This window comes from Colossoma macropomum, unplaced genomic scaffold, assembly GCF_904425465.1.
Source record: "Colossoma macropomum unplaced genomic scaffold, Colossoma_macropomum, whole genome shotgun sequence".
Lineage (NCBI taxonomy): Eukaryota > Metazoa > Chordata > Actinopteri > Characiformes > Serrasalmidae > Colossoma > Colossoma macropomum.
Genome location: NW_023494795.1, coordinates 29,284,877 through 29,310,723, shown reverse-complemented (window position 1 = coordinate 29,310,723; position 25,847 = coordinate 29,284,877). Strand labels below are relative to the sequence as shown.

Below are 25,847 nucleotides of genomic sequence, written 5' to 3'. Positions count from 1 at the left end.
ACCCTATATAAACAGGCTAGCTTCTATGAGGCCCTCTACATAGCAACTGGTAGCATGGGCAGTTATATTGTGATCGAAATAGGATGCTTTATCTCAGGTAAACATGGAAGCCTCATGGTTTTGAAAGAGGCCTACGTGGACCTGGGAAAGTAAACAGCACAGCGTGTGTGACAGCAGGTGCCTCTCACGATCTTGTGTACGTCAGCCTGTTAAAAAAAGACAGCTCTGTCAAACAAACCTGTTCTGTTCCACAGTAGAGGGACAAAGCATTTTCACGTTCATGCATACATGGGTAAAAATCTTCTATTAATTACTACACAGCCTGTGCAATCGGTACGACAGTGAGCAAACTTTAAGTATACAATGAGTTACAGTCAGTTTTGCTCCAACGGCAGCACATTCTGCAGGGCATCACAAGGCAAAATAGTCCCTTGTTTTTTTGTATTTAACACCGTCTTACCATTATCAACTTTATATATCAAATCACAGAAGTGTAGATTCACCGATCTTATTGTATAGTACATATATATAGTACAAAAAAAGACTATTTCTGTTGTAGACATTATGACCCACGGTTCCTATCATCACAACTGTAAAGAAATCAGAGTTGATACGTTTTTGAACCAATATCACATCAAACCACAATAAACAGCTCCGTTTTTATCTCACTGACTGTATGAGGCAGAAACTTTAAAGAAAGAATAAAGAATAAGAACAGCTGCCACCACCCAAATATTTCAGATTAGAAAGTGGTGAAGGTTTGAGCGCAGGCACAAAGTCACAGTGCTGGAGTAAAACTAAACTCTATCTTGTGACTAAAGCTGCATTCTGCCTTGTATTGTAGATGAGAAGCTCATGATCATGTGATTTGCTCAGAGCAATGACATTACAAAACTCAAAATGCTCCAAGGCTACATGATGAAGGATAAACAGACTCTTGTTGGGGTTATGTTTTGCAAAATGTATTTATTCTACTCATTATTCATCTAGAGCAGAGGTCCATATGTATGTGTTCATGGGATACTTGTGAATCTGGTTAAAAAATGAAAACCACTTAAAAATGCATTACTTTCTTTATTTCATTTTTTATTATTTAATAATATGAATAAAAATATATGGAACCCAAAACATGATGTTGTAACACACCCTTCAAAATACACAGCCCTCTAAGTTAGACCATAGCTGCTATGTTGGAACACAGTCACTATGTTAGAACACAGCTGCTATGTTGGAACACAGTCGCTAAGTTAGAACACAGTCGCTAAATTATAACAAAGCTGCTAAGTTAGGGCACAGACAGTAGGTCAGAACACAGACAGTAGGTCAGAACACAGACAGTAGGTCAGAACACAGATGCTAAAATTTACCATAGTCATCAAGTTAGAACACAGTTGCTAAATTATAAGACAGTTTTTAAGTTTGAACACAGTCGCTAAGTTACAATACAGTCGCTAAATTATAAATATATATAAACTGGTAAAAGTCAACAGTAAAAATGATTACTCTGATAATTCTGATAGTTAGGTTAGTGCCCATTTGCGTGTTAAACTGAATTCCTGTCAGTGCGGAAACATGACAAATAGTGAATTGGGTTGACGTGAAAGTCGCATAAAATTTTGATCTGACTGTTCAGAGAAAGGACTCATTCTCATATCGGATATATATCAGATTTTAAATTGCACATTCTGGAGTTTCTGGATTTTTTTCTGCAAATTTTAGTTAACAATTTCTATTTATTTGCTTCTATTCATTTACTGTAACATATAAAAAATAAAACAGGCCACATTCTATGTTTTATTTTTTTCCCACCAATTTGTTAAATTTAGCAAATAAACTGTGGATTAAACTGTGCAGAGTTATGTTCTCTGTAGAGTTGTTTCTTGTTGAAGTTTTTTCTTGTTCCTGTTTTTTTTTTTTCCTTTTGAGATATGATACCTCCACAAGCTCTTCTCCACTGAGACTATGGAGAACACGCAAGTTATCTAACATTTTAAGAGGTATTTTCCACAAGCCAACCACCCGAGTCAGCTGGCAAACTGCCCTTTCCTGAGAACTAACTGGCTAATGCACTGAGAACATCCGCGGGGGAGGCCACTTTATCAGAAACCAGCTAACAAAAGAAACCTGACAGCTGAAACCTACACCTATCAAATCCCTCACAGACTCGTGGCTTAAGGAGCACAGAAAGGCCACACTCCTGTGAGAGCTACTGCTCTGCAATGCCATTAACTGCTTATATCCTGCACACTCATTCAGCCTTGGAGAAATCCAGCGCTTGCTGCCAAAGACTGAAATGAAAGCGTGAAATGGTTCTTGTGTGAGGGAATTTGGAGAGAGAATCAGGGTGACTCCTAGGTTGAATCTGAAACCATCCCACAAGGCACATTTTCCTGAAAGGCAGCGTTCATAGGGCTACACGACACCTATGTAAGCCTAACCTAGATAAACAAGGTTTGACAGTCTTATGCAAAGCTTTGAACACCTTTGGTCAAATAACAGCAAAATAATGTTTTGTTGATTTTCTGAATGAAAATATGTTAACACATCCTCTACAGGCAACAAACTTAAAAAATTAAAAGATTTTAGTGTAGAACTTCTTTTTTAAACATAAAACATAAAAATAAAATGTGCCATAAAAATTTGCACAGGCCTCATTGCATATTTTTTTCTAATACAATAAATTCAGCAAATACACTGTAATAGTGCATTAAAATGTGCAGAAGTGTGTTCTCTGTAGGGGATGCATTAACTCAACTGTATAAAGGCTAATTTCACTAAGCGTCAGTTGTCACAACACTTGCTGAGGTACATGACATCAACATTGACAAAGGCAGCCTCATTAAAATAAGCCTTTATCCAGTCAAATGCAAAAGCTAGGGCGTCAAATTTGTCTTCCACCACTATAAAGAAAATAGAGTCAGTAAGTTTCTCTATAATGCATCATTATAGTGAATTACTGAGTGAATGACTTTGTTTACATCTTAAACACTGAATTATGCATAGAATTTAAGAAATCAGTGGAATTCCCCTTTAAAGCTATAGTCAGAACGACAGCATACATGCAGCTAAGCTTCAGGCTGGAACAACAGATGATTCGAAGGGTCTCACAAACACCCACATACATTTTATAAGCTGCTTATCCTCCTGGGTCACGGAGGGTGCTGGAGCCTATGCCAGCGCTCTTTGGGCAGGGAGCAGAAACACTAATTAGGGCCATACTGATTTGAAAATATGAATTATTAGCGCAATTAAAGAGATCTGTTAAACTTAAGGAAAAATCTCTGATAAAACTGCTTGCAGAGTGGTCAGGTATGCAAAGCAAAGCTCCCACATCACTGCATTATCTACACGGAATGGTCATCAGAAAGTAGCCTTAACAGTGATCTCATCACAAAAGTCTACATCTGACGTATGCAACAAAACACTTAAATAAGCCATTACACAAGGCATTTTTAATCAAGTGCTGTGGACTGATGAAGTAAAAACAGAACTCTTTGGCTACAACTACCAAGAGTATTTCAATAAAAGAACATCTTGCCAGCTGTTAAGCATGAGGGTGGATCTATTATGCTTTGGGGTTGTGTGGTAGCCAGGAGCAAAGGAAATGCTGTGGCGATAGGGGGGGAGAAAGGATTCTACAAATATCACCAAATTCTGGAGTCAGTAAAGAAACTGAAGAACAAAAGCTGGATATTACAACAAGACAATGATCCAAAGCATGCATCAAAATAAACACTGAACTATTTCAAGAAACAAAAGATTAAGGTTTTGGAATGGCCTTCACCTTAATTTAAATATTACTGTGCAAGCAAGAAGACCTATGAATATTTCTCAACTAGAAGCATTCTGCAAGAAAAAGTGGAGAACAATTCTAAAATACACAATAAAGGACTGTTAGCTAGCTACAAAAAATATTTGGAGGTTAGAATTTCATCCAAAGTGGGTTTACTAAGTACTGACTAAAAGAGAGGCCAAACTTATACACATGCCACACTTTGTTTTAATTTTTCCCAACAGGAAGGGAAAAAAAATAAAAACAGAAAAAAATAATCATGCTGCATTCACATTTCATTCGTCACATTTATGTTTGTTCCATGCAGTGGTAGTGTTAACTTTTCACTTAGGAAATCAACAAAACGTAATTTGATCAGGGCATCCAAACAACAGTATCACCAACACTTATAAAACTTTGTCATGCTGCACTGTCCCTATGGCAATGACTACTGCACCGTGGCCAAATTATGTTACTTTAAAAGGGCTGTCGCTGCAATAAATGAGTCTCCAACTACATGTCTGGCCTCAGTCCAGAGAGTCATGAGCTGGTTTTCCGGGCACAGATTAAGGCCAGTCTGAGACTGAATTACACTGTCGATGGGATTCTCCAATGAAAAGGCCTTATTGTCCACTTTTAATTATTAAGCATTAGGGAAATTGCCTTCTCTTTGTCTTTAATGTGTATGGAAAAGACCCAATGAACGTGCATTAATGACCTGAACATTCATATCTCTGTATGAGAGCCTTTACAGACATCCAAGCAAAACTTAAAATCCAGGGCCATCAGAACAATGCGGGACAACAGGCAGTTGAGCCATCACTTTTTGACAGAGTTCAGGATGCTTACATCAATAAGAAAACCTCCAATCTGTCTAAACTGCATGGTAGGCTGACTTATAGACTGGAAACTAATTAAAAGAAATTATCACACACTTTATGTTACAATATTTATTTTTTTTGGACATCTGATCAGTTGAAACAGAGAAAAAAGAACGAGTACTGCTACATTTAAAAAAACACTTTCAGAAATGGTGAATACAATGATTGTTATTCAATATTTGGCATACTGTGTTGACTAACTCTAGTTAAACTGGACTAATTTTGCTCTCTTCATAAAATATATGCAGACGTTCAGTGTTGTGGAAGTATACACGATAGACACAACATGCATGATATCTTAAGAAACACATATTGTATTGAGACAATTTATCATGATAACGATAAACATTGTCATATTGCGCAGCCCTAGTGATACAAAAGCAAATGCACTTGGCCACAGTTTATGCTATGTCAATTTACTAAATGTCAGTTTGAATGTTTCTTATTGCTACACTGCTAAACTAAGGGTTCCTTCACATCTATTGAGTTTGACGCCGGCCTATCGAACTTCTCTTTAGTATGGTTCGTTTTGGCAGGTGTGAACACTTCACCTGTATTCAGGTCTACACTAAACAATGTGGCAAAAATTGCAGGTCTCGGTCTGGCTCTAAGTGAACCCTGCTTCAGTCTGCTGCCAATGAGAACTCATTTTTTTCCATGATCCGAATCAAACAAAGGACTTCAACACTGTTGCATACTTTCCTCAGTGCACATCAGCGCTGCACTGTCTGAGTAATCTGCCTGCTAAACAGTTTACTCTTTACAGATGCTCATATCATTCTTGCAGCACAAGCTGCTGTAATAACGGCAGATAAGGATAAAACAATAGCGAAGATATGCATGATTTTGGCACATGAATCTGGAATGTATTTCTGGTTAAGCAACAGAGATGTGACTGGTTTCCCTATTTGAGTTTAACCAATCATAAAGAACCAGATAAGGTTTATGATTATTATTATTATTCTTTGATTGCGATACACATAGAAGATGGTGTTTTTATTTTATATTTTTCTGTTTTCATGCAGTAAATGTGACAGTAACAGAGTGCTTATATCCCTGGAAAATTTCTGACTAATAAACACTCACAATTCAGTCCACTTTAGCCGCTGAACCAGATAAAAAATATATATATATATATACACACACAATATCCAAAATTTTGAACGTGTGGACTTTAGATATCAAACTTTGCTAGCTAACATCTCTGAATTACATCAGGCTGTTTATTTCATACCCAGTTCATCTTCTGAAGCTGAACCCAGTGAAGCGCAGCATTAAAACACTGACACTGTTCATGAACAGGTTTATAGAGAGACATGTTATTAGCATGACATGAAAGGTAGGTTTAGTTAGTCAGAGGCCTAGTTGCATTTTGTCCTTTAGCCAGCAGTTTAGTTTCCTTTGGAAATGGTAAGTTCTGGAGATGTGGCTCCACCCCTGCTTCGATCAAAGTACATATAAAAAAAAAAGAAGAGCCATTTCCTCTAATGCTGCAGTCTTCACAAAACATCATCAAAGAGTACAATGAACAAAGCGCTTTAAATAATTACAATTTGTTGCTTTCAGACAGTTTGTCCTCAAAAGCTTTAAGTCTGGGGTCAGACCCACTCTGGAAAACTCTTGCTAAGTGTAGGCACAAGAAAAAATAACTGAAACTTGGATTTTAAATAACAAAGTTATGCAGAGAAACAAATCAGAGTGGCCCTGAGGCAAGGCCAGTTAAGGGAGGGAGATATGACCAATCCACTCAGAGACGAGTGGCAGCACTCTGATAAAACAGTACTCAGAATACTCCGAGAGCAACCCTTTCAGATCCAGACAAAAAGTTTTACCCAGACCATATGTTTGAGCATGTAAGGCTGTTATGATGATTTACTTGATATTAAACTTGAGAAAACACTACAGACACGTCATGTTGCACACAAACATACACAAATCCACCTATTAAGCCTACAGCAGTTTAGCCCCACCCACTCACATTGAAGTTATAAGGAGCGTTTCAGCCTGGACCGCTGATTGAATGAGGCTCAACACGAGGCAATCAGAAAAGAAAACATTTTATACATAACAATCGTAAAGGCACAGTAATAAAAGCAGCCTGTTTACATCTAAGGGATTAAGAGAGGCTGGACATGAATGTGATGAAACCACATGAATATTATAAATAGACAAAACAGGGAGGACTCTCTTGCAGTCAGAAACATGGAGATATTTATTTATATTCAGGTATTTTGCTCATTTTTAATTATTTTTTTAAAGAGTCATATTTCATCTTCCTACTATAAAGCATTTTATGAACTTTATACACCTCTATGAATGGGCTGTTATTATTCAGTTCCATTTTATTATTTAGTCTTAATTTGTTATTATTTGGTCTTAAAAAAAATGTTATTTATATATATACACTGCTCAAAAAAAAATAAAGGGAACACAAACAACACAATATAACTCCAAGTAACTCAAACTTCTGTGAAATCAAACTGTCCACTTAGGAAGCAACACTGATTGACAATCAATTTCACATGCTGTTGTCCAAATGGAATAGACAACAGGTGGAAATCATTGGCGATTAGCAAGACACACTCAATAAAGGAGTGGTTCTGCAGGTGGGGACCACAGACCACTTCTCAGTACCTATGCTTTCTGGCTGATGTTTTGGTCACTTTTGAATGTTGGTGGTGCCTTCACACTCGTGGTAGCATGAGACGGACTCTACAACCCACACAAGTGGCTCAGGTAGTGCAGCTCATCCAGGATGGCACATCAATGCGAGCTGTGGCAAGAAGGTTTGCTGTGTCTGTCAGCGTAGTGTCCAGAGCCTGGAGGCACTACCAGGAGACAGGCCAGTACACCAGGAGACGTGGAGGAGGCCGTAGGAGGGCAACAACCCGGCAGCAGGCCCGCTACTTCCGCCTTTGTGCAAGGAGGAACAGGAGGAGCACTGCCAGAGCCCTGCAAAATGATCTCCAGCAGGCCACAAATGTGCATGTGTCTGCACAAAAGGTTAGAAACCGACTCCATGAGGATGGTATGAGGGCCCGACGTCCACCGATGGGGGTTGTGCTCACAGCCCAACACCGTGCAGGACGCTTGGCATTTGCCAGAGAACACCAGGATTGACAAATTCGCCACTGGCGCCCTGTGCTCTTCACAGATGAAAGCAGGTTCACACTGAGCACATGTGACAGACGTGACAGAGTCTGGAGACGCCGTGGAGAGCGATCTGCTGCCTGCAACATCCTTCAGCATGACCGGTTTGGCAGTGGGTCAGTAATGGTGTGGGGTGGCATTTCTTTGGAGGGCCGCACAGCCCTCCATGTGCTCGCCAGAGGTAGCCTGACTGCCATTAGGTACCGAGATGAGATCCTCAGACCCCTTGTGAGACCATATGCTGGTGCGGTTGGCCCTGGGTTCCTCCTAATGCAGGACAATGTTAGACCTCATGTGGCTGGAGTGTGTCAGCAGTTCCTGCAAGATGAAGGCACTGAAGCTATGGACTGGCCCGCCCGTTCCCCAGACCTGAATCCGATTGAGCACATCTGGGACATCATGTCTCGCTCCATCCACCAACGTCACGTTGCACCACAGACTGTCCAGGAGTTGGCGGATGCTTTAGTCCAGGTTTGGGAGGAGATCCCTCAGGAGACCATCCGCCACCTCATCAGGAGCATGCCCAGGCGTTGTAGGGAGGTAATACAGGCACGTGGAGGCCACACACAATACTGAGCCTCATTTGACTTGTTTTAAGGACATTACATCAAAGTTGGATCAGCCTGTAGTGTGTTTTTCCACTTTAATTTTGTGTGTGATTGGTTAATAAATTTGATTTCCATTGATGATTTTTTTGTGATTTTGTTGTCAGCACATTCAACTTTGTACAGAACAAAGTATTCAATGAGAATATTTCATTCATTCAGATCTAGGATGTGTTATTTGAGTGTTCCCTTTATTTTTTTGAGCAGTGTGTGTGTGTGTGTGTGTGTGTGTGTGTGTGTGTATATGTATATGTATGTATATATATATATATATATATATATATACACACACACACACATAAATTAAATAAAATTTATATATGAAATACTACTAATAATAAATTACTAATAATATAATTTATAGTGACAACCCTATTTTCATAATAGGTATTAGTCAGAAAAATACCCTTAGGTGAGAAAATGACAATATTTATTATAATAAGAAAACAATTTAATCATTATAATAATGAAATTGTCATGGGTGAAGATCAAAAGTCAGATTTCAAGTCGTCATAAAAAAATTATATAAAATTCACATTAAAACACTCAATCTGTAGTATTTCTGATACTGTATAGTAATACATACATTCTGTTAAATATCTAACAATACAAGCTCACAATGTCCAGAACTGCTTACTTGAGATCCTATGTATATTTTCAATTTAACATTTGATCATTAAGTATAATATAGACTATCATCAACACAGTTCCCTACACAATGTGGAACTGTAACTTCAGGCTGTAATTTTATTCCTGTACACATCTGTTCTGTCACCTGCACGTTCAACAGAAGAGCAGGTGCAATAATACTGTAATCTAGAATAACAATAGATACAATGAACAAACACCTGTTTTAGGTTTCAGATATAAATGGGCCGTATTGTGCAGACTCACCCACCTTAAGTGTTAAATATTGAACATGTTGCCTTTGAAACATTAATTATTAAAAATTAAACTGAGGCAAATTGTGGGCACTTCAGCACTACTGCACATATGGACTCTACCTTATGGGGAAACTATAACAAAGCATTGCTTCCTAAACCGGATTGGACAATAACTAAATTATCCCTTCGGATTGAGATTATATACACCTGGCATACAGTTTTACTGCAGACTTTAAGATGAAGTGTAGTTACTTAGAACAATAGCTAAAACTGCAGAAATGTAAATGCATTCAGTTCTTTTCAGGTTCAACCTCAGGCTCAGGTTTGTGTTTGTTTTCTAATGAGCATTTTTTTTACATAAATTTAGCGTCAGCATTTTGTCTTTTGCACTCTATGTCTCTCTCCCTCTCTCTCCCCTTCTCTCTCTCTAGTAATGTTGTAGTTCAGAATAACTGTGGAGTTTGAGGAGTAGGTGATCGTGCCCATGAATGAAACCTGGGATGAAGTCAGGTCTCAAAGTCATGGGTACAGGTCAGGTTTGTGCTTTAATTTCATGTCAGTGCAGATTTCTATATAGCTAATAGCTGGAAAAGCACACAGAAGAAGTACACTAAAAAAATGATGGTATTTTTCATTGTTCTTTGTGCACAACCACTCGAAAGTTTGAAATCACTGTTTTCAAATAATATTAAGCAATTCTATTATGGTGCTAAATTCACAGGTTTCAATGAAGTTGTAGGAAGCTGAAAGAAAATATACAAAATGCATCACAAGTCCAGAGTGAACGGAGCAGAAAGGTGTACAATACTGAGACAGAAGTGAGACAGAATAAAATTAACATTGAGAATGCCCTGTACTTGAAAAGTGCTGACCATATCTGGAAGCAGTTAATGTACCAAGAAATCACTATAAATAGATCATTAGAGTAGATCCATCAGTAGATTAACTTCTTGGTGTTTTTAAAAACCTTGAAACGCTGAATAAAACATCTTGTAATACCTTCTACTGTCTTGCTAATAGTACTTCAATCTACACTGTATAATTATTGAATAAAATAACAGCGATTATTAACCTGGCAACAAGTAATTTCACACTTTTAAATGGTACTGCGTTTTTGTACTAGATATATTGTAGATGAACTCTTGATGTATATATCGCTGTTGTCGGAAGAAAACCTCATATCTCCAAAATAGTAACTTTACAGGAGAAGGAAAAAAACAGCTTTCCTTTTAATGAAGTCAATGGAACCAGACTTTTTTCCCCCCCCAAGTCATTTTGGGCCGTTTCTTTTGGTCCAGTCATCACGAAATTTACACACAATGTAAAGAGCAACAGGCCTTTTCAAATTTAAATTCAAAAAATGAAAAATGGCAAAAATGGAGATACAAGGTTTCCTTCCGACAGCAGCAATACACACACACACACACACACACACACACACACACACACACACACACACACACACACATATATATACATATATTATGATACACTGCAAAAAGCTGTTACATTTAATCTTGTTATCTAGTTATGTACTTATTTGATTAAAACTGGCTACAAGAAAGCGCTCAACATAAGAAATTGTTGATGATTAAGTGGAATTCGACCCTAATTTGATGGTAATTTTATAGTTATTTTAAGGTAAATCTTTCACTGTACAGAAACTTACTGACTCTTACAGACAGAACCAGGGGTCCCGACATCTACAACACAACTATAGCCATTTTATTTACTATCCAAAACCACCAGTAAGCTTACATGCGTGTTCATATGTAACACTGATGATGGTAAAATCATTAATCTGAATAAAGAAGTTTTCACTGGGGACTGCTAGGTAATTTACCACAGCATGATAAGACAGACATTTTTTGAAATGTATGAAAAACACCCTGTGATGCGACATACACCAAAACCTAAGAAGAGAAGACCACACATTGAATTTCAAAGTAAAAGAAGAAAAATATTTTTCTAATTACAGGAACATGAAAATGAGACAAAGATGGACAAAAATAAAGAACAATAATCTCAACAGGTTATCATGTTCACACATAACCTCACACACAAAGGCTTAACTAAGACAAAAGCTTAAAGAAAATCAGCAGAAGTTCTAAACAGGGAGAGAGAGCAAGAGAGAGAAAGAGAGAGAGAGAGTGGTGGGGGTGAGAGCTTTCCCACCTAACACAGATTTGGTCTAAGAAGTTATACCTTTATGCAAATTATATGTAAAATAGAAAATCTACATACACGACTGATTCATCATTACAAGTCAAAATTTCTATATTGCAGACTTGAACTGGCACAGAAACAAAAATGAACACAGTGACATTGGTGAAATTCAGTCAACAAAGACAGTGTCCCTGCTTGAGAAGGATGTGTGACATAAGAAAATTGTTTATAATTTGTTTATCTCTAATATATCCTAAAAACATAGCGGTGGCCAATGGTAAATAGATGGAACTGGGCATAAACAAGTCCTTATCTTATATAACAGGCACAGCATCCTTCTCAGGCCTCACACAGACATAAAAGCCAAAGAATTACTATTCCTTGTTGTAAGAAACAAACTCTTAATAGCAGAAATATTCTACATTAAAAAGATTCAAATTTGACTAAGGGAAGTAATCTAAATCATCTCTGCTGCACAACTTTACCTAATAGTACGTTTCTCAGTACCATGAATGGATTTTAAAAATACATTTGAGACCAAAACCTTGATAACCTTGATGACAACCTTGAAACCACTGCATGTAATAACTTTCTCTGAGGGGACTTTCAGAGGCCAGACATCTGGTTCCCAACATCACCTTAGTTAACAATTCTGACTGTGTGAGTTTTTCTAGAGCATGCAGAGCACTTTACTGACTGTTTACATCTCAATCATTTAATCACACAGGTGTTTTTGAAAATCAGTTATTTTTTTCCTTCAATAATAATTTGGAATTTCAAGCACTGTTCTGAGAGTTGTTTTTGTAGAGGGGAGCAACTTATGTCATTGGTCAATATATTATTCGCTGATAAATGGGAAAATGTAATCATTTTTATTGGTCCCATATTAGAATTACAGATGACAATGTCAGCAGTATGGACATTTTCACAGTTTTAGCACAGGATAACAGAATTGCAGTTTGCAAGAAATGTTCAGCTGAGGTACAGCAAGGAAAAAACCTTTCAATTCAAGTGGATAATTAGTCATTTGAAAACAGATTGTTTCAGTGATCAATACAGCCAAAAGAATTATAGGATTATAGTGTGAACATTTAAATCATAAAATATAGTTGTTGATATCTGTATAGGCCACAACAAGGTGTTAATTATCAGTTATAATCATTGGCCCTGAAATTTCAAATTTGTTCTAGTTTGAAAGATCAGCTTTGTGTGCTACCTACTGTAGGCTTTTCAGATTCATTTCAATAACCAAAACTTCTGTGAATATAAAGAAGGAAGTCAGCACAGAGTACAATAGATATGCTTACAGCAGCCTGTGCTATTGTGGTCCCCAGAAATGAATGTAAGCCTGCAGCAGTATTTTACCATCAACAATGTACTTTCAGTACACTGGCTCACAAACATAGCATTTCTAAAATGCAACAGGCCACACTCTGCACTGTTTTATCCAGAGAAATATGCAAAGACATGAATCATAAACGGGTAAAGAATGTGGGCATGAAAGTCTTGCCAAGCTCCTAAGCATGACAGGCTGTAACACAAACCCCAAAGTGCCAAAGACTTTTCTCATGCCTCTTTAAGTACTACAGCACACTGCCCCAAACCCACTGCCACCTTCACATTCCTCTCCAAAAATACTTCCAGACTGCTAAACCTTCACAACATAAACTGATTCCTACCCCAAACTAAGAAACAATCAATCAATCAATCAAGCAATCAATAAATAAATAAATAAATAAACAAGAGAGAAAATAAAAAGTGGTTCATCTCAGGAAGCACTGTGATAACCAAGAAAATGCATCTCTCATATCAAAATGTACACATTCTATGAGATGTCTCACTTTAGGGCACCTTAAGTGATTTCCTTCCAGTGACACTCACAAGTGAATTCATGCAAGTGCAAGTCTCGAGTGTTTAACAGAGAATTTTAGCTGGTCACATTATTAGCTGCAGGTATTACATTGCACAAAAGTGAAACCTTTGAAAGACATAAATGAAGTGGTACACGAAGTAAATGTGTTGCTTAAAGAGACAAAAAAAACTTGGTTAGTCTGCAGTTTGTATAGCTACTGTGCTAGCTAGATAGCACAATAGCTAATACAGCGAGTCAGTCAAGATGTGACTCAAGTCTTGCCTTAACAGACCTGATCCAAATAACCAGCTCTTACACACACATTACATGTCCAAAAGTGTCCAGACACCCCTTCTAATTACTAAATTCAGCCACTTTAAGGTCACCCACTGCTGAGACATGTAACTGCCAATGGAATGGGATGCTCTGGAGAAGCTGCACATAAGCCTAAAGTCACCATGCCCAATGCCAAGCATCAATAAAGCCCCCAGCATTGGGCTGTAAACCTTGGGTGAGTTGGAGTGACTATACTGGTAATTGGCCATTTTTAGATGGAATGCTACACAGTCCAGAAGATCTTGTAAGAATTGAGAAGAATTAAAGAATGTAATATAATGTAAATTCAGCAAAAACACTCTTCAGCCTTCATCCAAACACAGTGACCTAACAAGTAGGCCTGTCACAGTTAATGAGCTGATTACAGCTATTTTCCACAGGCACTAGCTTTCACAATCATTTGTTTATGGTGCAACAAACAGAATGTGAATTGGGTTTTGGTAAACACATGGAATTAAAAAAAATATAAATTGCACATACTGAGAAACGTCAAAAGCTGTAACTTGTAATTTAAGCTGACTAGTGCTATGACACCTTTGGTAGTGAGTAATGTTTGTTTATTGGTTTGTTAATAACACCTTTAGAGGGTGGCGGTGAGTAGCATTTGTTTATTTGTTTGTTAATTACACCTTTAAAGGACACGGTGAGCAATGTTTGTTTATTTGGTGTTTGTCAATAACATCTTTAAGGGACAGGTTGAGAAATGTTTTTTTATTTGAAGTTTATTAATAACGCCTTTAGAGGGCAGCAATGAGTAATGTTTGTATGCTGTTTCTCAATAACATTTTTAGAGGGCGACCATGAGTAATGTTTGTTTAATGCGTGTTAATAACACCTTTAAAGGGTGGTAGCGAGTAATGTTTGTTTATGTGGTGTTTGTCAATAGCACCTTTAAAGGACGGGGTGAGTAATGTTTGTTTATTCGATGTTTGTTAATATCACCTTTAGAAGGTGGCGGTGAGTAATGATTGGATATTTAGTGTTAATTACACCTGTAGAGGGCGGCAGTGAGTGACGTTTGTTATTTGATGTTTGTTAATAACACCTTTGGAGGGCGGTGGTGAATGATGTTTGTTTATTTGAGGTTTGTTAATAACACCTTTAGAGGGCGGTGGTGAGTGATGTTTGTTTATTTGAGGTTTGTTAATAACACCTTTAGAGGGCGGTGGTGAGTGATGTTTGTTTATTTGAGGTTTGTTAATAACACCTTTAGAGGGCGGTGGTGAGTGATGTTTGTTTATTTGAGGTTTGTTAATAACACCTTTAGAGGGCGGTGGTGAGTGATGTTTGTTTATTTGAGGTTTGTTAATAACACCTTTAGAGGGCGGTGGTGAGTGATGTTTGTTTATTTGAGGTTTGTTAATAATACCTTTGGAGGGCGGTGGTGAGTGATGTTTGTTTATTTGAGGTTTGTTAATAACACCTTTGGAGGGCGGTGGTGAGTGATGTTTGTTTATTTGAGGTTTGTTAATAACACCTTTGGAGGGCGGTGGTGAATGATGTTTGTTTATTTGAGGTTTGTTAATAACACCTTTGGAGGGCGGTGGTGAATGATGTTTGTTTATTTGAGGTTTGTTAATAACACCTTTGGACAGTGACGCTGAGTAACGTTTGTTTATTTGAGCTCGAGCTGTGTCTGTTGTCAGTTGGGAACTACCAAGTATCGAAATCTAGGAAGAGAGATAGCTTATCAGCCAATTTATATTTTAATAGTTGCATACAATGAACAAAAAATGAATCAGAAATTGTTAACAGTAAGTACTTATATGGCGATTAATCGTCAGTAAAGATTTCACAATTGTGACAGGCCTACTAATGAGTTCACCCCTCAGTCAAACACAAAACTGAGCTTTCTAACAACTGAAGACCAGTAGAGCTTTGAAGTTGCAAGGTCAGCAGTTTCTTTTTTCAGTTCTTTCTATGCAAAGATTAGCTACTTAAGCATTTTAAAACACAACCAGACCCTTTAACACAGCTGTGGTCCTCTCCAACATAAGTACATAAACTCACCTACCCTGAAATTAGTTCAATGTGTTTTACAGCCCATTTGACAGGGATGAACACCAATTCCTCCTTCCTCACAGTGCTTAGCCCCCTGCTTTACCCACACTCTGTTGTGAGCACATACATGCCTATACATTGCCCGACCAGGAAAATGTCAGGGAAGCCATCTTCATCTTCTACAGAGATCATGGTTCAGTACCTTTGGATATTATGAACAAACGTGAGGAGGTCTAAGAAGATGGAGTTCACAGTGTATGCATGCATGATGCATGGTATCTCATTCTGAAATGAAAATTCCATTTGCATTTCTGTGTCTTGTTCCATTTCTTCTGAAGATCAGCGTGGGTGGTGAAGAGATTTGATATATATATTATTATTTTTTTTTTTTGTAATCGCCTTAGCGAACAGAAAGAACATCCACAAAAAAAAGAGAAACATTCAAGAAACCGGAAAAATAAATATGATGCTAGAACTACAGCACAAAAACAGCTTAAAAAAGTTAAAAAACTGGAAATTGGTTTTGCTCCATGTTATTTCTCTTACCTGACTGTGAAGTCGTATGAGCAGGATGCCAGCACTGTCTTGTAAAATGGGGAGAACTATAAAAAGCAGAGGAGAAAATTAACAGTACAGCTGGCAGGAAGAATTGCAGCGTATACACTGCAGTCCTGCTGTTTTTATCCTGCATAATATAAATGAACATGGACATTGAATGTCCTTGCACACCCTAGGCATACATTTTGGTATGAGAAAGCAATTGCATGTAAAGATGTAATGATTAAAACCTCTAGTTTTAAAACATAAGCTTTTTCATATTCCACTTACATATATACAGTGATTCCAGTAGTTAAAGTGTCCAGTTACAGTTGACATGGTTAACCATTTAACCATTGGTGAAGCTAAGTGAAGTTTTTTAGGTTACTTCATAAAACGTTTAACAATATAATACGTATTTCAGAGAGAAACACTTTCAGTACAACATCAGACTGGTGGTAAACTCTTTGTGTGGAGAAAGTCTGGAGATGAATTCCAATCAGTGCACTAGGGCTACTGTAGAGCACAGAGGTGTAAGCTTTTGGGCTGCACACAGACATTCTGGATGCCAACCTGCAGAAGTCTGTAAAGAAATAACAATCTGAAACAAACCAGCTGCCATTTTGAAAGAATATTTTATCAAAAAGGTAATGGTCTTGGAATTATCTACTTCAAGCCACTTGATCTAACTTTTTATTTCCTAACACAATGAACTTAATACAGTGCTTTGGAAAAGGCAGAGACCTCCCTTCTTTTTTTCATTTCCAGTCATTTGCCAGTCATTGAGTACAAAACCTGGTAGAAAATAAAACCAAATTCTAAGACTGAATTTTGGAGGTGTGGAAAACACCCCTGCAGATTTCTGAAAGGTCTCCTGAAAAGAATAGAAGCTGAAATGAAGGCAAAGAATGGACATGCTAAATACTGAAAAAATAAATTATATTTATGTGTTGAGACTTTGTAATTTATGTTAAATGTATGTTTTCTTTTTTCCCCTAAATCTGAAAAATGAATAGCTTGTATAATTACTGGAAATTAAATGGATGGTCTCTGACTTTAATGTTGTACATCTTTAGGTATGGAACAAATGCCCAATTACTGTAATAGTGTGTCATGCAATGTCAGAAATGACATAAGCAAGTCTATTTAAGAAACATTTGACAATTCAGTTGGTTTGAGGCAAGTATGTGTTGGGTTAGGAAAGCAGTCTACATGATGCTAATCGGGAGCTATATGTTTCCATTACTTGTTAGCTACATTAGCTTTGTAGCTCCAGTGCAAAACTACAGAAGCAAACTTCAGACACAAAACATGTCTTGGGCTACACATAGAGTTAAAGGGAAATCTATTTAAATTTGATATTTGACTGAACTACTCCTTTAACCCAAGCTCTTCTAGAAGCGCTGATGAGGGGCTTCTCCAGGCACATGTTGAAAAGCACTGCAGAAATCTATACCTGTTAGCAGGCTGAAATAACACGCTGATAACTTCAAACTGAAACCCCCTGAGAACATCAGGAATCTATTGATTACGAGTCTCTCACTAAAAGCCTTCTTCAATTCATAGGTACTGAGGTCAGTTTGGCAATCAATTTAGTAATATTTTTAACACCTTTCAAGAACAGGGATTCCTCTTTAGACTGCTGCCTCTCACAGAAATGTGTGCAGTATAATAGTACAGGTTTGAGGTGGCTATGGTTGGCACAATTTTATAATTAGGTTTCATCTGATTGGAGGCTTCAGTTAGCATTACGAAAGTCCAAAGTTCATTTTCTGGATGGTCATGGAAAGAAAAACACGTTACGTTACATCACACTCAGGCAAAGTGGCAGGTTTTTGTTTATAAAAGAATACTCTGGGATAAGCTCATTTATTAAATACCTGAGCGAAGAACTGACGTATGCAACTGACCCATGCAATATTTATGAGTGTTATGAAAAGATGTTGCTTGTACTCCTGTGTTGGAAATGGACCATGTCCTGAGGGATACACAGTTATCAGAAATGTTTCTTTAACTTTTTGATATTTTTTTAGATGTCTGCATGTACGGCTACTAAAATGTGACTACATATGTGACTACATCTTTATCAAAGGTATAAAAATAAAGACAGTCCTATGTAACAAACAGCAGCATATCTTTATTGAACCCAGGGTTTACATGATTAAGCACTTTTATTACTAACTAACAGAAACTTGTTCAGGACATGGCCTACTCTTCTATATTATGCCCTAAAATGGCCAGGGTCCACTAGCGGGCCCAAAGTTTTATTACACACTTCTATAACCTAAGAATAGCTCAGCCAGTTTGCATTGAAGTCCCTGTATAATAACGACTTCAGTTTATATGTACCCTGTATGCCCAAAAGTATCATGGGAACCCTTGTTATTAGTGAATTTAGCTTTTTATTTTAAGCTTCACTGTGTAAGTTGCACTCTGTTTTGGGGATTTGGAGACCTCTCTGGTGGAAATGTGTATTTGCAGATGAACATTTTGCCACGCTGGTTATTGCTTTTGGACCCCTTCCATGAGCGGATGAATTTGATGTTTGGAAACAACTCGTTCAAAACTTGGTAAAGGATGTGTCTCCTGATTAAGTGAATTATCTACTATTGTCATCCTATCTTCATGTCGATTGTGCATTTGAGACTTAAACGTCATGCCAGACATTCATTTTGAGCCTGTGCATGTGACGTTAATATGTAAAGACATAGGACATGGTCTGAAAAACTCCAACCTGACAGCTTTTAAAATGATGATTTCAGGCTTTACAGAGCAGCGTGCAGCAGGACATGCACGTCATATTTTAGCATTTTTTTCCTCCTGACTTAGCAATGCTACTTCTTTCGATTTTACCAAAAAAATCTTACACAGTGCAGCTTTGAGGTGCATCCACTGCTGAATCAAATGGGCACAACTGTGCTTGTATAATCTCCACAGAAAAGCAATAACCAATAGAATGGGACATTCTGCAGCAGCCATACATTAGCCTAAGTTCACAATGCCCAGTGGCAAGTGTCAGCTAGAGAGGTATAAAGTCCCTCAGCATTGGGTTGTGGAGCAGTGGAACTGTGTTCTCTGGAGAGCTCCATCTAATATCTATAGGATGAGCTGGGGGGGATCCAGAACTAATCATCCAACATCAGTACCTGACCTCACTAATGCTCTTGTGGCTGAATGCAATCATATCCTCACAGCAATGTTCCAACTTATAGTGTAAAGGCTTCCCAGAAGAGTAAAGTGCTTTGTTACTGAAGCAAAGGGGGACAAACTCCCAATTATTATATATTAATACGTATGTATATATTTATAAAAAAATTGTTTCAGAAAAAAATTCTGCATAAAAATTGCAGAAGCATGCCTTATTTAAGTGTGTTCACTGTACAGAATGTGTTACTTATTTTCACTTAGAAAATCAAAATGTAATTTAACCAGGGGTGCCCCAACTTTTGCACCCAACTGTATGTACTTTTAATAAGTATATATATATGTATATATATTTGAGCATGGCAAAGGATGATGTTAATGCAACTACTATTTGAGATTGTCAACGATGCCTGCATTTTTAGAATTATATATAAAAAAATCCATATGTTGTGCATTATGTTATGATGAACTTTGAATTAATATATTCTGACACATTTAAGGCTCTCAGATCACATGTGAGGAGCCATTAATGCAGGGCACACAAACTTTTTACTCACAAATGTATATGAATTTCATAAGTGCCTTGGGCCTGTGCCATAAGTCATGTATAACATGTGACTGGCAGTCAGCCTCCTGCTGAGTTACTGTCCGCTCAGATACAGAGCGGACTGAGCTTCGTATAATCTGGCTAATTGTTGGCCATGTGGACTCACCAGCTCAAGGACTCAATTAAGCGGATTTCTAAAGGAAATCCATAGCTGTCACCACACAAAGAAAAAACACACGCTCACAACTCCACACAGACCCCAGCTTATATCACGAGTCTAAACTGTTCTTGCCAACTTCACTCAACCCGAGGCTTTGATCAACACTACTTCTTGAAGAAGAATTGACACTGTAATGGCTGGGTGTTGCTGTGTGTGTGGGCTGTGCTGCTTTGTGCCTGAAACAGGTGACACACTGCACTACAATAACAAAATGTACATCATTCTAATCACTTGTTGAAGCTGCATCTTAAGACTGAACAGTGTTGGGTGGGGGTGCAAGGAAATGCTATCCCCTCATTTAAAAAATGTACAAATACAATCTCTCTTGTAAAATGGAATGTGGAAATGTAAATCATGTGCTTTTAATTGGTTACGCTGTGCAGTGTTTGGTACAGCTCACACACCTGTTGTCAGGGTTGCCAGGTCTGTGGTTCTCCTGCCAATGTGGGATAATTTGAAAAAGCAGTCAGAAGAGAAAATTATATAGTTTCAGCCTCTGCCGGATGGCTTTTAAGTAAACCCTCGGATTAAAAAAGTTTTCTGGACCTGGCAAGTCTGCACCTGTAGAACATGCGAAAAAAACACAGCAAAATCTGGGGATCTATACCTATCTATATAACAGTATGATAAACAGTGTTAAATCCCCAAAGTCTTCTTATTCATAAGATTAAATTATGAAGCAGCTGTTTTATTATTTTTTTTATTATTTTTGACTAACCCAATTTTCTCCCCAATTTAGTCGTTTCCAATTCCACCCGCTAGTTAGGACTCCCCCAGTCGCAGGATACTACCAACGCTAGGAGGGTGAAGGCTAACACAGGCTTCCTCTGAGACCTGTGAAACCACCCACCGCATCTTTTTGAACTGCCGCTCACACAACGTCACTGGACAGCCGAACGCGCTCGGAGGAAAGCGCCAACCGCCAGATCTGTTACATCAGCTAACAGACGCCTGCGCTGACTAGCATCGCGTGGAGTGATGGGGGGAGAAGGAGGGGCCATCCTACCCACCCAGAGAGAGCGAGGCCCATTGTGCTCTCTTGGACTCCCAGCTACGGATGGCTGTAGCATCACCAGGGATCGAACTCGCGATCTCCTGATGACAGGGCCAACGCTTAGACGGTTGCGCCAGTTGGGAGCCCCGCAGCTGTTTTTTTAAATGTTTCAACTGGCTATCTTCTCACTTTTCAAGCAACATCTGTGGTTCATATAAAGCATAACTGGCTGTCTTGTTGACAGACAGGGACACTGATGATGTTTACTGCGAGTGGCTGTTTCTGTCTAAATACTGTACTGGGTTGTCTGTTGTACTCTACTGTTGGTACAGATGTGTTTGGGTTTCAGAGAGTAATGCAGAAGTAAAGTGATGACTAATGAGATTACTGTTCCCAGAAGTAATGAATAAATTAATCCAATGAGTGATATAACTAGTAATTTTTGATGGATTGCTATGTAGACTTTTTTGGCTAGGTTGTACAATTTTTACAATGTTTTGCCTGAACTGTATTACTATTTCAGGAGTTTGTAAAACCCAAAGGACAACAGCAAAGGTGATCAGCAATTTTTTTGACATTTCTTAAATATAGTCGATCATCCAAGGCATGTTTTGTATCTGAAGTTTGCTTCTTTAGTTTTAGAGCTGAGATTAAAGTATCTAACAAGTAATGGAAACTTTGTATAAATTATAGAAACGGAATGAAAAGCGCCTTGTTTGAGCCTACCTTCACTCTCCGAATGGCGTAAGTGTGGCTTAACATTTGAGCCAAAGGCTGGCGCACACTCCGCAAGTCCCACACGCACAGACTGCAATCAACAGCTCCAGTCACCAAAACATTCTGAGGAAAGAAGGTAGGTACAGTTCTGTGCAAAAGCCTTAGGCACTCAAACACATTCTTTAAAACCATTTATCTCAGCAGTGATTGTGTGTTTACTCACACGAACAGCATTTCATCAGAATAAATGCAATTAAATGTAAATACAGAAAAAAGTAAGTATTTCTTATTTTAAAACAACAGCTGATATCTTGTGAGCTAGATTGGTTCCAGATTTCTCCTGGATGCTCCCAGACATCAAATAGATTTGTGATTTAAATTGATGAAGTACTGACTAACCAAACCAGGTACTGGATGATAACTGCAAGAAATACTAGTCTGCCACAAAAAAGGCATTATTATTATTATTTGTACTTATTCTAATAGTTGTGTTTCTCCCTCAGCAAATAAATGCTTACTGCTCAGATACATAGCTTTTATATATCATTTTCTGTAAATTATATTTCATTTCGTCAAAGTGAACACAAAATCCAAAATTGGATTTGGGTTTGAGGTGCAGAACTGAATAACTCTTACACAGCAATGAAAGTACAGCAGCACCTAGTCATCCAATGTTACGTCTTACTCTTTTATGTCTGGAAAAAATTTACTCATGTATTTAAAAAATATATAATTTTTTCTTTTTTATGAGGGTAATTATTACCCAATTATTTTTCTATCTCCCTCAATCACACAATGCTATCAAGCTGGGAGGGTGAAAGCTAGCATGTGCTACCTCTATGACAAGTGGAGCAGCACCAAGCTGCTTCAAGCTGGACAGCTCAACGTGCTTGGTGGAGAGCACTAACTGCCAATTCTATAACATCAGCCAACAGACACCCATGTTAGCTAGCATCGTGCTGAGTGATGGGGAGAAGAAAGACCACCCAGACAGACAGAGAACAGTCATGAGACACTCTTTGAGACTCCCAGATACGGATGGCTGTGGCGTCATCAGGGACTGAACTCATGATCTCCAAATGTCAGGGCCAACACTGAGACGGTTGCGCCATTTTTAAAATAGACTTACAACAAAACACAGTTACGCTGCACTACACTGGTAGATTCTGACGAAACTTTAAAATATGGAATCATGCTCATATGCTGAGTGCACTAAATATTACAGAACAAAAAAAAGAATAAGCTAAGATCAGCGATGTAACTTGTTTAATTTTATAAATCACTGATTCACAATCCAGCCCCTTTACATAATCACACCTGATTGCCAGGGTGGAGAATCAGTAGGTTATGATTCTCATGTGTAAAATGACACAAATGAACTGCAATTAGATGTCTTTTCCATTAACATCCAGTTAAAAATATATTTTAATTCATTTTCTAAAGAGTCTAAAGTTGGTTCTAAGCCTCAAACAGATCCTAATGAAAGCACGAAAGAGAGCTCACATCACCCATATTTTAAACAAACTGCACTGGTTACCTGTATCTTTTAGAACAGCTTTAAATGTAGTTGTTTTAAAAGCTCTAAATGACTCTTTCTGCTCTATTATGCTTCTAAACTATTACTGTTATGACAATCACCTGTCTGTACAGCACTCTGAGCAGCTACCTACATGGAAAGTCCTCTATAAAGTTTATTATTATCATTATTATTAAATGGAAATGGGCATAAATGGAGTACCTGGTCATATTTACACCAGTCACAGCTGAGGATCTCGGCCTTGTGTGCAGGGATGGCCAATCGACATGACCCTGTTTTCACATCCCAAACGCGAAGCGTCCCGTCTCCTAGCAACACACAAAGATTCAAACTTTAAATCAACACTTCGGCCAAAAATCTAATACACCGTTTTCTCCTTAAGCCAAAATACAGTTGATCAGCCAAAACATGCTTTATGTCTTTGCTTCTTTTCTTCTGCACAGGAACTACAAGGCTAATGTGGCTAACAAGTAATGTACGCATATAAGCTCTAATTAGTACTAGTAGTATTAGAACTGCACATGAAGGGTCCCTTTTTAAAAACGCATCATAGACCATTTTGAAGTTTTTGTTCTCATGTTATTATGTGGGAGTGCGCTTTACACACACAAGAAACATCAGTGCTATATTATGGTTAATACCACTTTTAATAGAGAAATAAAAAATGTCCATTATGCATCAGCTGTTATTCTTTTAAAAACTTGTTATATCCAAAATTGTTACAAACAGATATACACCTATACCAGAGCGAGTGATCAGGAGAGACAGCAAAGTTCCTGGTGACCCAGCAGCGTTTCTGTGAGCTAATGTATAAACTCATGCATACAAACACAAGAGCGCTTAGACAAACTATATATGTTGCATCCAGGTGCATATCTGTAGTAATTTAGGAGGTAAATCAGCCCAGGTTTGCTGACTGTAACTGAGTCTTACACAGTGGCTAGAGATTAGATGAAGCTGAAGTCAGCTTCTTATTCTCATTTCCCAGTTCACCCTAAAGGATGTAGCATTTACATTCAGATGCCTGTACAGGTGCTAGCATATAACTGCTGCACTATTTAAGGTGGAACGGGAATTCAAATAAGAAGAGAAATGAGTGTATCAAATTCAGCGTGACGGTGCGAATTTAGAATAACATACACTGCCTGTGTGTGTTTGTGCAGCAGGAGAAATACAGCTAGAGTTTGGGGCGGGCTGGTCTGAATCATGCAACTCCTGGTCTGAAAACTAGTCCCACTCCAGCCCTGATATACAGTATCTTGGAACGTCATCACAAACTTGCCTTAAACTGTGTTGAGTAATCACACATTCTAAATGGTTTCTGATATGTATGAGGACCAAATTTATAAATTTAGTGCACCTAATTTCTATTGGTGTGGTATTTTTTTTACTTGTGCTCTAGGCAAGAGCTAATAAGAGTAGGCATATAAATGAGATCATACACATTAAAGACCCACGCCAAGCTCTAATTGGCGGACAAAATGGTCATAATTACAGTAACGACAAAGACACACACACACACACACACACACACACACACACACACACACACACACAAAAACAACAAAAAAGGGAAGAAGTGCTGCAAATAATAGTATCACAAAATGTTCTTGATACTAGAAAAATAACATGTATATAAAAATAAAATTATAAGTTAAAACACAACTTTTAATTGTAGGAATTATATTTCAGCATGTAGGATTTCACTTCTCACTGGGAGAAATCAAGCCCTTTTCCAATTCATTGTAACTGCAGTTACAATGTTCTTACTGACATGAATTAAAGTTAAAAACATACATTTTTTCCACAAAATTAAAAAATTTAATTGACATTCTGAAATTATTCTAATTACCGTTTTAGTTCTTATTTCCTATTTTTGCCATATTTCTCTATTTTTATAGATGTCAATATGTCTTATCAGCGTCAGAAACCACAACTTATCATAGCGAAAGGCACTGCTGCAATGATTTAGGGATGCAGTTTGCATGTACTGATTAGTAGGCTATAAGCTTCCATTATTTGCTAGCTAAATTAGCCTTGTAGCTCCAGTGCAAAACCAAAGAGGCAAAATTCAGACATCAAACACACGTGGCTGATCGACTACACATTAGGAAGGGCATTTCAGGTGTGCATTTCAGTTTTTACTTCAAATGTAAACCATCACCAAAGCTCACAAAGGCACAGAACGTTTTTCAGAATATTCACATTCTGCTCAATCTGCAGAATCTTGTGAACCATGACGTTCATTTCAAGGGCCACTTGCCTATGAATGGACCTGGAGCAGGGGGACTGAGTAGTGCTATGACAATGCGTCAGTGACCACTGTCACTGTGCCAGTCAGACACATCCACGCAGAATTTCAACAAGGAGCTCTGTTTGTCACCGCCCCCCCACTCCCTCTGTAGAACACACAGCGACCTTCTCGCTGTCTGCTTCTTTCACTAATAGAAAAACCTAAAAGGAAGAGGTTTCCTCCTGAGGCTCTGTAATTCAATGCAGCATTT

General features: G+C 38.0%; 1 protein-coding gene across 2 annotated transcripts in view; it reads right to left on the bottom strand.

Annotated features, from left to right (window-relative positions):
• pex7 (peroxisomal biogenesis factor 7) overlaps positions 1 to 25,847 on the bottom strand; it is a 61,143-nt gene that overhangs the window by 21,664 nt on the left and 13,632 nt on the right. For both annotated transcript variants that reach the window (XM_036582125.1, XM_036582124.1), the window contains 3 exons: positions 23,545 to 23,651; positions 21,816 to 21,929; positions 16,194 to 16,249 (listed from right to left, as the gene is read on the bottom strand). In XM_036582125.1, the coding sequence (XP_036438018.1) occupies positions 16,194 to 16,249; positions 21,816 to 21,929; positions 23,545 to 23,651 (277 nt within the window). The remainder of the gene's footprint in view (positions 1 to 16,193; positions 16,250 to 21,815; positions 21,930 to 23,544; positions 23,652 to 25,847) is intronic.